Source organism: Oncorhynchus clarkii, chromosome 9 (genome assembly GCF_045791955.1).
Source record: "Oncorhynchus clarkii lewisi isolate Uvic-CL-2024 chromosome 9, UVic_Ocla_1.0, whole genome shotgun sequence".
In the NCBI taxonomy this organism is placed as follows: domain Eukaryota; kingdom Metazoa; phylum Chordata; class Actinopteri; order Salmoniformes; family Salmonidae; genus Oncorhynchus; species Oncorhynchus clarkii.
This window is the reverse complement of record NC_092155.1, coordinates 46,303,247-46,319,689: the sequence shown is the minus strand read 5'-3', so window position 1 is coordinate 46,319,689 and position 16,443 is coordinate 46,303,247. Positions and strand designations below refer to the sequence as shown.

At 41.2% G+C, this 16,443-nt stretch overlaps 2 protein-coding genes across 3 annotated transcripts in view; one reads left to right on the top strand and one right to left on the bottom strand.

Annotated features, from left to right (window-relative positions):
• LOC139416417 (mechanistic target of rapamycin kinase) overlaps positions 1-16,443 on the top strand; it is a 125,109-nt gene that overhangs the window by 28,503 nt on the left and 80,163 nt on the right. The window lies entirely within an intron of this gene.
• On the bottom strand, positions 2,038-6,125 carry LOC139416418 (angiopoietin-related protein 7-like). Its single transcript, XM_071165011.1, has 5 exons — positions 5,548-6,125; positions 3,995-4,095; positions 3,513-3,707; positions 2,942-3,137; positions 2,038-2,800 (listed from the first exon to the last, which is right to left on the bottom strand). Exons 1-5 carry the CDS (start codon positions 5,909-5,911, stop codon positions 2,631-2,633), a joined length of 1,026 nt encoding a protein of 341 aa, XP_071021112.1. The 5' UTR covers positions 5,912-6,125; the 3' UTR covers positions 2,038-2,630.

The window sequence follows — 16,443 nt, the reverse complement described above, 5'->3', positions numbered from 1 at the left end:
ATAAGGAAGGAAGGATGTTTTCTTGGCCTTTTCTAAAAGGCCTATGTTCTTTTTCCTTGTCGCTTTTGCTGTCTGGTAGCTGGGCACTCCGCTCAAGAAATTCATACAATTAGAGGATCAAAGCAATATAATTTTGATAGAAATCAGTCGATGTCAATGGGTTCTCACATGACGTGTCATTCAAATTCCCTGTCATTTTATAACATTTTGTGTTGAATTGAAATGTTTTCTCGTTTGAATTAAATGATTGGAGTCTGGACGGAGTCCCTCTGGTGCTGTTGCTAATATAAAGGCCTCTTAAAGAAAGGGCTGATTTCATTTACAGTTTGATCGTGAGACTGGTAGCACGATCGCTTATTGCAGTGGCTGGAACCGAGTGTCATTGCATCTGGCCCATCTGTTTATAACAAATACGCGGCCATAATGTTTCCTGTGGAAATGACATTTCAAATAAAGTTTGGTATGCTCAGATGTAAGGGGCTGCAACCTCTTAAGCAGAAGCTATCCTGTCCGACTGTGAGATGGGTACCCATCTAGTGCTGCTCGTCCTAACTCATATGCGTTATTTACATTTTGTACAGTCCTCCGACCAGGTTTCTATAAAACATTTTTTAAATAACTTTGGGGTTTAATAGTGCCACACTAAACATTTTAAAACTGACACATATGCAGTATTGAGATGTGCTTCACTCATCACAAGATAAAAATGTAATAATATTATATATATATTTTTTAAATGTTTTATTTGCCTTTTGAAATAAGCTCTCCCTGCCATATACATTACATTGCTAACTACCTTTGCTAACTGCCATTGCTAACTACCATTTAATGCTAGTAATCATAAGTGAAGTGCAATGCTTGACATCCATCAATATGAAATGCACTCTGAAATGTTGTGTAGAAGGTAAGAGCTCTTACTAAAATTGATGGCTTCCGGCCGTCTACTGGAATGTTTGATAGTTTTATGAATACTTAGTTTCTTCTCAGCAGCATCTGAAAGACTCTATAAAAAATGATTGTATATCTCCTTGACGGCATATTGATTTAGTCATTTCCTTAATTTGACTTTTAAGATACTGCCTCTTTTACAGTGCCAGCAAAAGGACCAATAGCCAACGTCTCCCTCAGAACGATATCTTGATATAAATAGCAGAGGCTTTGGCAGTACCCTTTTGAGAAAGTAGGGCTTCCCTGTAAATGAACTGTAAAAGTCCCCCGTCAGGCCCTACAGTGGACAGATCGAAGAAATTAAGTCTCAGCCATTAGCACAGGGGCATTCCACATACACAACCAAAAGGTTACACCTGGCCATAGGGTTCCTTGATTAATGAGGAATTCGACGGGAACCTCCCAGTTCTCCTTGGGAGCCCAAGCCCCACTCCGCAGCTGCCAGTGGAAACCTTTTTGGACTGGTGGACCCACAACCTCTGCATACATGAGCATGGCTCTGTCATTTGTCGTCTATCTTAAATTATCCTCAGAATTTGTCACCGTCCCTAAGCTCCCAATGACTTACTTTTTAAGAATGTCACTCGTCCGCCAGTCTTTCTCGGGAAGGTGAGGAATGGAAGCACCCACACTATTTGGAATGTCCTCCATCCTGACCGTCGCTCCTATTTGAAGAGACTACACAGGCAGCGCGCATCTTGCTGAAGGCATTCCACTATATACTCTTACCATTTCAGTATGTAGTTGAAAAGCCCTTTTTATTCATTTCTTTATGTGGTATTGACTGGGCGGGCAGTCGTGGAAAACGTGTGTGTGTGTGTGTGTGTGGTGTTGTTTCCTGGAGTTTGGCTATGTGACCTGTGGCATGTATGTCAGTGTGACCTGAGAGTCAGAGAGCAGTGGTGGCTGAAGGCAAAGGCTTGGTCATTGTTGGTCAGAGACAGGAGGGTGATCAACTGTGCTTCTCGAACCTACTGTTGCTCTTTCACCGAACCAGCTAACCATTGGGGACTTGTGATAATTTGATGATATTGAACTAAGACAGGCGACTAGATGAATAAACCACATTGACTACCATCAGCAACACACTTTGTTTTTTTAAAAATACACATTTATTTTCTATCCCACAAAACAACACAATATAGAGCTGTACACGTTTTACAAAGGACACAATTCCCCAAAAATCTACATGTTATTTTCTCTCACAATAAAAATCTTTCGGGTACTTCTGATGAAAGTACATTGGGTGGTTGTTCCCATTCCAGCAGCTCACAAAGGCCCATTGCAAAACACTTGATGGATCTTCATTTTTTTTTTTTGCATTGTCATACCTGCCAAATACATGTAATCAACTTAACCACAGGCTAGTAGACAGCTTGAGTTAGGACTGATAAATATACCCTATTGCTTTGAGACAGATGGAGGGAAGCAACATTCAGTTACCCTTACAGAACAGTGGTAAAGAGGCTTCTGTAAAGCTTTTAAGAAAATAAAGTATTTCAACGATAAATACAAAACTAACTACAATTTACAATCAAACATGTTAAATGCATTACGCATTCAACCCATAGAAATATTCCAGGCAATAACAAAGGTCAAGGGGAAAGACTTTGGTTTCTCAGAGGCTTTGTTAAATCTCTCGGCAAGCATGCACATCATCCAGGGTTTGAAGTTCGAAGCGTTTATGGTTGAAAATTCTGTGGCCGGATCTTCATCTCCACCCTCTTCAGGGAGTAGTTGGGCCCGTGCCAGCCGTACCAAGTGATTCCATCTGAGTTCTTGATGTGGTCGCCATAGCGATAGAACACGCCATTCAGGTTGGAGTCAGTGCAACAGTTGTACCAGTAACCACCTGTAGGGGAAAATAGTAAAATAGTAATTGGAAAGAAATTGAAAGGTGTTCAAGCAATCGATTCCAATGAATTCTTACATGGAATCAATCTTAATCTATTCATCTAAATTGTGATTTAAACCCGAGTTATGTATTTTGTACCTTTGCGTAGTGAAGCACAGTCGTCCACACATTTGTCGTTGTCCTTGCCCTTGGTGCTGAAGTTGGTGTTGTTGTGGTAGCGCAGAGAGTCCCCGGCGTTTCCACTATAGTTGGCGATGAAGAGTTTGTAGCTGTTCAACTCGTTTTTCACTGTGAAGTAGCTGTACTCTGCAAAGCGGGTCTGGCCTTCCCAGTCCTTCATTGGAGAACAGAAAACACAAATAGTACCCGATTAACATATTTGCTGCACAGCTTGTGGTAAAACTACGCAACTGACAATATTGAACTTTGTAGTTAAAATAGTAATGTTATCACTTTTGGCGAAGCAAGAGGTTTACCACTTGCCCATGTGTTTTCTTTTTACTGTGTTTTGGGTGGTCTGTCTTCAGTCTCCTGGCTCCTAACTGATGTTAGCAACCTCCCACTTGCTAACATCAGTTTCCCAGGAGTGATGTGTGTCAGAACCATGGAAAGCTTTACCAAGTTATCTATTTTACTACTCTCAATATCTGGGGCCTGGTCTAAGCGGCTAGCCTGTTTTGGGTTTCCCACCCTCAGCCGTCCTTTGTACCTCCATCTCTATCCTCAGTGTGCTGGGTTGCCTTGTCATACGGAAGACGTTGTCATTGCCCAGCCAGAAGTCTCCGCGGATGGTGCCAAAGCCGTTCTTGTACTGTTTCCAGTCGCGGTTGAAGGAGGTCAGGCCCACCTTGCGTCTCTGGATGATCGTCCACCCACCGCCATTGCTTTCCATGTCACAGAATACCTGAAACCAACAGCACAGGTTAAACATGCGGATCAGTTGGTAGAGAATGGCATTTACAACGCCAGGGTTGTGGGTTCGATTCCCACGGGGGACCAGTACAAAAATGTATGTACTCACAACTGTAAGTTGCTCTGCATAAAAGCGTCTGCTAAATGACTAAAATGGAAATGTAAACAACTTACCCCAACAAGTCTGTGAAAAGTCTACAGAGTAGTCTACAGAGACGACAATGTAGCAGGGATGTGTGAACCTAAAACTTGTTTGCAGTTACAGGGTTCATCACTTACGTTGATCTCAGGGGTATTCAGGAAGTCATCTGCAGGCAGTTTGTACTCCCCCGAGATCTTGTAGTTCTTGGTGTACAGGGATGCGCAGTCGTAGACAGCATCTAGAAAATAAAGGTTATGTCATTAGAGATGGCCAAACCAGATGCCGTTTCATGGTGGATTTAAAAAATGCTAATTGACTGAATCATGGGAATGGATGTCTGGCAGAGAAGTCAGACTTTTGAGATAAAAGGATATTATCCACGGCATGGTTCAGTTTCTTTGCGTAGTTCTCTCAATTGTTCATGTGATGGTATGGTGACGCGGTTAGTGGTGCTCTGAGATCACTGGGGAGAAATGGATCCAATGCATCAAAAGGGGGCTGAAGTGTTTTCGAGGCTGGAGTGGAATCACTCCGATCTTTGCTTTTCTTCCTGCTCTGCTTCCCCGTCTGCACAGTGTCTCTGTAATTTGTCTTTTTATAAAGCTTCTCTCTGTTTACCGTGCCTGAATCATAAAAGCAACACTGCTAAGACTGGCTAATAGGGTATGAAAAGAGTACACTTCGACATGCCTGGTTAAATCTCCCCACAGTGATGAATGGTTTGGTTAAGTTCAGATGACTGATGGAAACAATTTGGCTTTGATGGAGGTGGTCTTTATTGACAGACTTCGTGCAGACAGGAGACTACGAGTTCAAATTATGGCTTTTGGTTGCCATGAGACACCCAGACAGGCTTGCACACTATAATCTCCATTATCACCAATTGATGGCAGCTGTTTGGTGCCCAAGATTCGGAGCGCCCACAGCTAATTATAGTTTGTCCAAAAATATGTTTCTAGTGTCCTGTAAATTTAAAATGTTTGTATTTTTGACAAACAACACCACCCTACATACCAATCTAATAGAACACATTTTGTTTGGTTGTTTAATGGTTTTGAAACTAATAGTCGTGTCTCTCTTTAAGGGGTATTTTTAAGTGGGTCGTTTTCTGACTGCAGACTGACTGACTGTCATAAAGAGGAAAAAATGCATTTAAGACAACCAAATTTCCTGTGTGTCTGACATTAGGTGTGTGCTATGAATATATATATATATATATATATGGCAGTGTGTAATGTATGGCAGCCAGTGATATGATTTTCATACCTGTGGAGAGCATCTGGCAGAAGATGCTGAGCAGGCAAGCGTGATAGAGAGGGAGAGAGAGAAGTATCGTCTGGGTCTAAACTTAACTGGGTCTGTTATGTGGAGCTGGACAGATTTCCACTCTGGCCATTTGTCACAGTCACTACTGTACTACTGCATTCACCTACTCAAAGGCTATTATTTTCACCGGAAAACCTTTTTTGAGTTTTATTCCTACTAATTATTCAATTTCAAACCGTTTTTGATGCCTCAATTTAGCCTCTTTTTTTTCTCCACTGAAGTTAAGTAATGAAAACACTACATTTTAAATGTAATTTGTTTCATTTCTCTTTTCTTCTTTGTTGCTGTGGTGCAATGAACAAATTAAAGGGGCTTAATTCCCTGACCCAAGAACCTGGGACACATCCACATGGTAAGTTCTTACCTGACGAGGTCTGAATGGCAGACTCAACGGCTTGTAGCTGCATGATCTCCACCCGGTTGTTGATCTCGGAATACTTGCTCTCGGCCTCTGTGACGCGGGCCTCCTGCTGCCGGTTCTGCTTGTCCAGCTCCATCATCTGCCGAACTACGTTCATCAAGTCTGCCTCCTGCTTGCGGTTCAGCTCCTCCAGGATGCTGGTTAGGTTGGCCACCTGTACCTTCAGGGAGCGCACCTCATCGCAGCACTGTGCCTTTGGAGGCTTGGGTGGCGCCAGCCTCTTCCGTGGGTTCTGCGCCCACGCTTCTGTCAGCACCAGCAGCAGGGTGACAGTCAGAGCCACCGTGCGCAAAGACATCTTAACCATTTTCTATGTTTCAAAGATGAGATACTTGCACCTATGTTCTTGCTCTGCTGGAATACAAGCTGTCCTGGTCCAGTCTGATTCTTTAGCGGTGCTGGAGGTCCCGAAGAGGCTAAGTGAACAGGATTGGTTGGAGTGAGTTAGGAATCAAAGTCCTGACTGGTTGAAGTGAAGCTCTCTTTAGCCAACTGTTTGCTCAGGCTCTTTGCTCCTCAGTAAAGCACTGCTGTGGCTGGTGCATCTTAAATATTTTTGACATATGTGCCCTCCCCTTTTGTGGTTGTGCTCACAGTCACTGACCCCCTTCCAACCCTCTGGGCGGAGGGCCTTCCCCACCCCTGTTTCTCCCCCCCTCCACCTCTCCATCTCTCTCTCGCTCACTCTTGTTGGTTCTGCACTGTGTCTCGTTTCTTTGTCAGGTGTTGAAAGTTTATTTTTCGCCCTGTCTGAAAGAGCAAAGAAGGGAGCGGCTTTGTATCCAATAGCCTTTCCTTCCCTATGACTCGTCTTTATACAGAGGCACACCTTGCTAATTACTTTTGATACTTGTATCAAGCTTTGTGATTTTACTGCTCACGGTAATGGTATGTGTGCAACGTATCTTTGGCTTGCCTTCACACCTGAAGGTAGTCCTTTTTAATGGTAGTTGTGTGTTACCCTCAGGAACGTTTCAGCAATAAACGCTGCCTCTTTACATGCCAAAGGAATTTAAGGTGCTAAGTACTCTTAATTGAGGGTTAAGCACACGTATGTTATTGATGCCACTGTGTGTGTTTCTGTCCCTTTCTTGCACAGTGGAGTAACAATATGAGTGACAATAAGTAAACCAGTTACTGTACATCGAGGGACAAGCTAGCCACAAAAGAGCTGAATGAATGTCAAACCTCTACCAGAAAGGACATGGCTTTTATAGTTTTGTTTGTGTTTGGGATGTAAGTGTGTGTGCGTGCTGTGCTCCTCAGTTTGACGTCCTTGTGATCGAAGGCCCCGACAGTGAGAACCAAATAGTTTCCTCAATCAACATGTCTTCAGAACTATCTACAGCGCCTTCAGAAAGTATTCATATCCATTGACTTATTCTACATTTTGTTGTTACAGCCTGTATTCAAAATGGATGAAATATTTTTTTTTTGAATCATCCTTCTACATATATACCTCCGTAATTACAATGAAAACATATATTTTTTAAATATTGTGAAAATGAAATGCAGAAATATCTCATTTACATAAGTATTGACACCCCTGAGTCAATACATGTTAGAATATTTGGCATTGATTACAGCTGTGAGTGTTTCTGGGTAAGTCTAAGAACTTTCCACACCTGTATTGTGTGACATTTGCCCATTTTATTATTTTCAAAATTATTAAGTTCTGTCAAGTTGGTTGTTGATCATCGCTAGACAACCATTTTCAAGTCTTGCCGTAGATTTAAGTCAAAACTGGAACTCGGCCACTCGGGAACTTTCACTGTCTTCTTGGTAAGCAACTCCAGTATAGATTAGGTCTTGTGTTTTAGGTTATTGTCCTGCTGAAAGGTGAATTCATCTACTAGTGTCTGGTGGAAAGTAGACTGAACCTGGTTTTCTTCTAGGATTTTCCTGTGCTTTCAAAAAAACCTTCCGTTCTTAGTGATTACAAGCATACCCATAACACGATGCAGCCAACACTATGCTTCAAAATATGGAGCATATGGTACTCAGTAATGTGTTGTATTGGATTTGAACACCTAGTATTCAGGACACAAAGTGAATTGCTTTGCCCCATTTTTTTGCGTTATTACTTTAGTGCCTTTTTGCAAACAGGATGCATTTTTGGAGAGAATGCTAAGAGTGTGCAAATCTGTCATCAAGGCAAAGGGTGTTTACTTTGAAGAATATATTTGGATTTGTTTAACACTTTTGGTTACTCCATGATTTTATGTGTGTTTTGTTTTGATGTCTTCACTATTATTCTACAATGTAAAAAATAAAGGAAAACCATTTAAGGTGTTCTAGGTAGGTGTTCTAAAACATTTGACCGGTTGTGTGTGTGTATATATACACACACACACACTGTAACCGGTCACATATGGCATCAAAATGTTGGCCACATGCTATACCTTGCCACCTCTTTCACAAGAAATTCACAATAATTTCTGCTGTGAATAAAGACTTAGAGGAATACAAATCACAATATTTTCCTCATGTCATGCCCATTGAGTATATTTTTTTGTGTAGCGTTTGGTTTAGTCATAAGCGTGAGTCAGTCTTTAGGAAATATGTGGATAATACGCTTTCCTAGATATTTTGTGTAGCGTTTGGTTTAGTCATAAGCGTGAGTCAGTCTTTAGGAAATAAGTGGATAAAACGCTTTCCTAGATATTCTCGATGCCTAAAAACTGTGTTGTGAATCATATTTCACTCTCAAGCAATATGTCCCTGAGGCCTTGCTATTCATTGGGCCTGGAATCTGTCAAATAGCACTAGTGCTGGAACTTCCAGCTGGATGCTAGTTCATACTGTTAGCACCACGTTGCTTTTCCCCCCAGATTCACTGTTTTCTCAAAATATTCTCTTGCCTCGCACCATGCGGCATGTGAAGAATGCAGAGCACCCATTGACATTAGAGGTGTTAAGACCAATAAACCTCCGCGAAGGCCCCCTATTTGTGTGGCTCCCATGGATAGCCCTTATAGTTTTCTATGCAATTTAAAAAACACATTAAGAGCTCGCCCTGCTGCTCCCAACACGATGGTTCTCTACTTTTGATAAGAATGTGGTGTTTTCCACCAGCACATGGAGTAGCAAGCCAGGATCCCCCGGCTCAGGTTATGCATTTGTTTTGCGTAACAAGCTCTATTTTGGTGGCCTCTGTCACATTCTAATGTCTTTATTCCATCCTTAATATGCAGCAAAATGATTACATACTTTATTGAGTTTACCTCCCAGATTGGAAAAATAAGTTGGTGTATTGTGTTTACAATTTGAGTGACTGAACATGTTTGAATTCAGTGTATTGATAGTTTATGGGGATATTGTCTAGACCTAGGCCTATATGATCAGGACATTACACCATTTAAAAAAACAAACATTTAACCTGTCTTAAGAGTAAAGTATTTTACTGCAAGATATGGTTGTTATGGTTGTTCTTTAAATGATATATTTTATTTAAACAGAAAAATGAAGTGAATTGCCCAAATTATCTTAAAATAAATTAAAGGTTACATTTAAAATCAAACAAATTGTGTGATGGCCACTGAGGTAGATTAGTGAAAGAATTTCAACAATTGCAACTCTCTTTGTGAATTGCAGTATGTCATTTATTTAAAATCAACTTGTGTATCTATTGACCAACAGATTTATTCCTAAATAATCTGGTCTGTGGACTTCCGTAGGCTTCAAACTACCTTTTTTAGAGGCATTTTTGTCAGGTATCTGCAATACAGGTATGATTGAAGAATGAAGCAGGTTTTAAACATGGGCTTTGCTAGACAGAAAGCAGCAGTTGTCTACTCCATTGTCAGACTTTGATTAAATCAGTAGACCTACAGTGCCTTCAGAGCTCCTTGACTTGTTCCACATGTTGTTAGGTTACAGGCTTATTATGAAATTAATTTAATAGTTCCCCCCCCTTCCCCTCAATCTACACACAATACCTCATAATGACAAAGCAAAAACAGGCTCTTAGAAATGTTGCTAATTTATTAATCAATAAGGAGCTGAAATATTACATTTGCATTGGTATTCAGACCCTTTACGCAGTACTTTGTTGAAGCACCTTTGGCAGCGCTTACATCCTCGAGTCTTCTTCTTGGGTTTGATGCTACAAGCTTGGCACACCTGTATTTGGTGGTTTCTCCCGTTCTTCTCTGCAGATCCTCTCAAGCTCTGTCAGACTGGATAGGAAGCGTTGCTGCACAGCAATTTTCTGGTCTCTCCAGAGATGTTTGTTCGGGTTCAAGTCCGGGCTCTGGCTGGGCCACTCAAGGACATTAAGACTTGTCCTGAAGTGACTCCTGTGTTGTCTTGGCTGTGTGCTTAGGGTCGTTGTCTTGTTGGAAGGTGAACTTTTGCCCCAGTCTGAGGTCCTGAGCGCTCTGGAGCAGGTTTTCATCAAGGATCTCTCTGTTCTTTGCTCCGTTCATCTTTGACTCAATCCTGACTACACTCCCAGTCCCTGCCACTGAAAAACATCCCCACAGCATGATGCTGCCACCTCCATGCTTTTACCGTAGGGGTGGTGCCAAGTTTCTTCCAGACCTGACGCTTGGCATTCAGGCCAAATAGTTATTTCTTGGTTTCATCAGACCAGAGAATCTTGTTTTCTCATGGCCCTGGAGTCTTTTGGTGCCAAGCGGGCTGTTATGTGCCTTTTACTAAGGAGTGGCTTCCGTCTGGTCTCTCTACCATAAAGGCCTGATTTGGTGGAGTGCTGTAAAGATGGTTGTGCTTCAGGAAGGTTCTCCCAATTCCACAGAGGAACTCTGGAGCTCTGTCAGAGTGACCATCAGGTTCTTGGCCACCTCCCTGACCAAGGCCCTTCTCCACTGATTGCTCAGTTTGGCTGGGAGGCCAGCTCTAGGAAGAGTCTTCATGGTTCCAAACTTCTTCCACTTAAGAATAATGGAGGCCACTGTGTTCTTGGACCTTCAATGATGCAAAAATGTTTTGGTACCCTTCTCGGAAGTCCACGGACAATTCCTTTGATCTCATGGCTTGGTTATTGATCTGACATGCATTCTCAATTGTGGGACCTTATAGACAGGTGTGTGCCTTTCCAAATCATGTCCAATCAATTATATTTACCACAGGTGGACTCAAATGAAGTTGTGTGAACATCTCAATGATGATCAAGGGAAACAGGATGCACCTGAGCTCAATTTCGAGTCTCATAGCAAATGGTCTGAATACATACATTATTTACATATTTCTGTTTTGTATTTTTAATAAATAAGCAAACATTTCTAAAAACCTGTTTTTTCCGCTTTGTCATTATGGGGTATTGTGCGTAGATTGGCGAGGATTCTTTTTTAAATCCATTTTTGTAACGTAACAAAATGTGGACAAAGTCATAGGGTCTGAATCCTTCCCGAAGGCACTGCTTATCAATATCTTTGAAAATGCCTTATCTTTAGCTTCATAACAATTCAATCTGTTTTATTTATTTATTTTATCACATTTTGGACAAGAGTGAGGCTATCTTTCCACAAGCCTACCTATTGTTCCTGCAGTGAGGACGATTTACCATATCCATCATTTTTTTTCTCGTAATTTATCTGCAGATAATCGGCAAAAAGCCTACCAGAATACAAATATGGGAGCCAAATTAACGGCTCTCTAACCGATGTGTTTCGGCTGGCTACTGACAAGTCACTAATTTTAACATAAGTGTCTGGCAAGTCCTGATGGACTATATATAAAAAATACAAATGAGATCTTTAGTTTACTTATCCCGATGTGATACCATGGACATTATTGAATGTCAAAGAGATGAAGGAGATTGACTTTATTCAGTCAGTTCGACACCTTTTATAAACTAGTTAAGCTTGCTGTTCATCAATCAAAGCACAGTTAGCCTATGCGCCATCACTTTGTGGCTTCATATGAAACATGCAAAATAAATAAATGAATGTGCTAGATACAATAAACTATGTGGATTTCGACTCGTCGTTACCACATGCGATGTACAAATTGACTCGCATAGGCGATGAAAGAGCATCATGCTCTCTCCCTCCGTGTAAAGACATTTGACTGCAACCACAGCGTACACACACACACACACACACACACACACACACACATACACAGAGGAACCGGGACAGACAACTGTCAAACCCTCAGTGTTTCCCTGTCAACACTCACTTTGTCAATAGATCGGTAGAAGATGCATATTGTTCATTCTAGCGGGGGAGAGTTTGGCAGAATTTTTTTCGGAATTTAAAAGTAGTATGGTTTATTCATCCAAGCGGGAGAGGGCTTGGTGGACTTTTTTCTGCAAATTGTAAAGAAGTAGCCCAGTTAATTTAAGTGAAAAAAGTACCTGGCTGAAAATGTGTGTAACCGGCTGTATAGCCGACGCTAGTGGAAAACACTGCGCTTGAGCTGATGGAATGAATCGTGCCAAGTGTTTCTCATCAGAAGTTGCTCACCGCCAGACATCTTCTTTCGAAAAAACCCTGTAAAGCGTTTGAAATCAAACTGTCCGGTGACCAGAGGGCCAAGCTGTCCGTCTCAGTCAAAGCACTCATGGGTTCAATTAGGGAGAGGGACGTAACGGGAGCCAACAAATTCCAGGGCTCCTCTCTGAGCTAAAATTATATAACATTTATTAAAGTAAAGTCTTCCACCTGATGTCAAGTACCTCTGCACAGATTACCTTTTTATTTATTTTTTTATCGTAGAACAAGTTGCTTGAATCAGATGTACAAATGCAAACCTTGTTTTATCCTTTTACTTTTATGCACACAGACCTACATTGATGTATTTAGAGCTATTCTGTACTGCTATCATGATGCATATTAAGTAAAACATTCAATTTCAAGCGAAGATACACTGCCTTCAGAAAGTATTGACTTATTCTACTTTGTGTTACAGCCTGAATTCAAAATTGATTTGAGAAATAATCTCACCCATCACAATGCCCCATAATGACAAAGTGAAAATATGTTTTTAGAAATGTTTGCAAAGTTATAGAAAATGAAATACAGAAATATCTCACGCAAGTATTCACAGCCCTGAATCAATCATTTGTAGAAGCACCTTTGGCAGGGATTACAGCTGTGACCCCTTCTGGGTAAGTCTCTAAGAGGTTTCCACACCTGGATTGTGCAACATTTGCCCATTTTATTATTTTCAAAATTCTTCAAGCCCTGTCAAAGTGGTTGTTGATCATTGCTAGACAACCATTCTCAGGTCTTGCCATAGACTTTCAAGCAGATTTAAGATAATGCTAACTCGGCCACTGAGGAACATTCATTGCCTTCTTGGTAAGCAATTTCAGTATAGATTTGGTCTCGTGTTAGGTTATTGTCCTGCTGAAATGTGAATTCATCTCCCAGTGTTTGGTGTAATGTAGACTGAACCAGGTTTTCCTCTACTATTTTGCTTGTGCTTAGCTCCATTCTGTTTATTTTTTATCCTGAAAATCCCCAGTTCATAGCGATTTACAAGCATACCCATAACATGATGCAGCCACCACTATGCTTGAAAATCTAGGGAGTGGTACTTAGTCATGTTGTTGTATTGGATTTACCCCAAACATAACACTTTGTATTCATGACGAAAGGTTAGTTGCTTTCCCACAATACTTTAGTCTTGGAACATTTGTATTCAATACAGCCGCCCTTCTTTTCACTCTTTCAATTAGGTTAGTATTGTGGAGTAACCACAATGTTGTTCATCCATTCTCAGTTTTCTCCTATCACAGCCATTAAACTCTTAACTTTTTTAAAGTAAGGTACCTTAAAATCATAATCTGTATGTGTGCGGTACAGAGATGAGGTAGTCTTTCAAAAAATCATGTTAACCACTGTTATTGCACACAGAGTGAGTCCTTGCAACTTATTATGTGACTTGTTAAGCACATTTTACTCCTTAACTTATTTAGGCTTGCCATAACAAAGGGGTTGAGTACTTATTGACTCAAGACAATTCAGCTTTTAATTCTTTATTAAATTGTGAACAATTCTAAAAACATAATTCCACTTTGACGTTGTGTGTGTGTGTGTGTGTGTGTGTGTGTGTGTGTGTGTGTGTCAAATTTAATCCATTCAGGCTGTAACACAAAACAAAGTGGTGTGAATACTTTCTGAAGACATTCCAGGGTTGAAAATTTATGTAGATATTAAATTACCTTTCTGTTACCTTTGGTCTTTGCTGTGATTTCCATCAAATTGTTAGTGATGTGAATTCTTCTGTAATTCTCTGTGGTCTGTACTGAGTTAAGGCCAAACAGATTTGTGGTCCATAACTACAGTAAGCTCTGAAACTATTGGGACAGTAACAAGTGTTTTGTTATTTTGGCTCTGTATTCCAGCACTTTGGATTTGAAATAATACATATGACTATGAAGTTAAAGTGCAGATGTTCAGCTTTAATTTGAGGGTGTTTTCATCCATATCGGGTGAACCATTTAGAAATCACAGGACTTTGTGTACGTAATCCCTTCATTTTAGGGACCAAAATTATTGGGACAAATTCAGACCCCTTGACTTTTTCCTCATTTTGTTACATTACAGCCATATTCTAAAATGTATTAAATAGTTTTTTCCCCCCGCATCAATCTACCCACAATACTCCATAATGACAAAGCAAAAACAGGCTTTTAGACATTTATGCAAATGTATTGAGAGTAAAAAACTGATGACATTTGCATAAGAATTCAGACCATTTCCTCAGTACTTTGTTGAAGCCCCTTTGACAGCAATTACAGCTTCGAGTCTTCTTGGGTATGACGCTACATGCTTGGCACACCTGTATTTGGGGAGTTTCTCCCATTCTTCTTTGCAGATCCTCACAAGCTCTGTCAGGTTGGATGGGGAGCGTCGCTGCACAGATATTTACAGGTGTCTCCAGAGATGTTCGTTCGGGTTCAAGTCCGGGCTCTGCTTGGGCCACTCAAGGACATTCAGAGACTTGTCCCGAAGCCAGTCCTGTGTTGTCTTGGCTGTGTGCTCTGGATCGTTGTCCTGTTGGAAGGTGAACCTTCGGCCCTGTCTGAGGTCCTGAGCTCTCTGAGCAGGTTTTCATCAAGGATCTCGCTGTACTAGGGCCTCCCGGGTGGCGCAGTGGTTAAGGGCGCTGTACTGCTGTGCCATCAGAGACACTGGGTTCACGCCCAGGCTCTGTCGTAACCGGCCTCGACCGGGAGGTCCGCTCCGTTCATCATTCCCTTGATCCTGACTTCTCTCAGTCCCTGCCACTGAAAACCCCACAGCATGTTGCTGCCACCACCATGCTTCATCGTAGGGATTGGGCCAGGTTTCCTCCAGACGTGACGCTTGGCATTCAGACCAAAGAGTTAAATCAGACCAGAGAATCTTGTTTCTTATGGTCTGAGGTTCCTTTAGGTGCCTTTTGGCAAACTCCAAGCGAGCTGTCATGTGCCTTTTACTGAGGAGTGGCTTCCGTCTGGTCACTACCATAAAGGCCTGATTGGTGGAGTGCTGCATTGATGATGGTCCTCCTGGAAGGTTCTCTCATCCCCACAGAGGAGCTATGGAGCTCTTTCAGAGTGACTATCGGGTTCTTGGTCCTTCACCCCCGATTTACTCAGTTAGGCCTAACGGCCAGCTCTAGGCAGAGTCTTAGTGGTTCCAAGCTGCTTCCATTTAAGAATGATGGAGGCCACTGTTCTTGGGGACCTTCAATGCTGCAGAAATGTTTTGGTATCCTTCCCCAGATCTGTGCCTCGACACAATCCTGTCTCGGAGCTCTACGGACAAATTCTTAGATCTCATGGCTTGGTTTGTGCTCTGACATACGCTGTCAACTGTGTGACCTTATATAGACAGGTGTGTATCATTTTTATTTTTTGTAGAAACATCTCAAGGATGATCATTGGAAACAAGATGCACCTGAGCACAATTTTGAGTCTCATACCAAAGGGTCTGAATACTTACGTACATAAGGTATACCTGTTTTCACTTTGTCATTATGGGGTATTGTGTGTAGATTGATGAGGATTTTAAAAAAATGTAATACATTTTAGATTAAGGTGGTTACGTAACAAAATGGAAAAAGTCAACGGGTCTGAATACTCTCTGAATGCACTGTATATATGTATTAAGTAGTCAAAAGTTAAGTATTTGGTCCCATATTCACAGCACGCAATGACTCCATCAAGCTTGTGACTCTACACATTTTGTTGGGTGCATTTGCTGTTTGTTTTGGTTGTGTTTCTGATTATTTTGTGCCCTTAGAAATTCATGGTAAATAGTGTATTGTGTCATTTTTGAGTCACTTTTATTGTAAATAAGAAAATGTTTCATTCATGTGGATGCTAAAATGATTACAGATAATCCTGAATGAATTGTAAATGAAGAGTGATAAAGTTGGATGCACAAATTTGTCCCAATACTTTTGGTCATTGTATAATTTAAAATCCAAAGTGCTAGAGTATAGAGCCAAAACAATAAAGAATGTGCCACTTGTCCTAATGCTTTTGGAGCTCACTGTATATTGATGAAAGATGAAAGATTTCTGGATACTGGGATAACATCGGTCTCGGAGGGATTGCTATTTATTTGAATTGCAAACGGTTTAATTAGAATCAGTTTCAATTTAAACAGTTGCTCCTGCTCAAAATGTGCATAAGCGTTGATTTACTTGCATGTGATAGAATGCTACATTCTACCTGGTCCCATCAGATAATCTGGCACACGTTAGCCCTATGCTAACCTCACCAGACAGACGGGGATTATTTCCTGAAACATATTCTGCATCAGCCAATTACAAATGTTGACGTAGATGGACGAGCACAAACACTTGTCCATAAGCGCGTCCTTCACAAAGTAAAGCACTCTCTTTATCCTACAGGTGTCAGTATTGTGTTAGTTA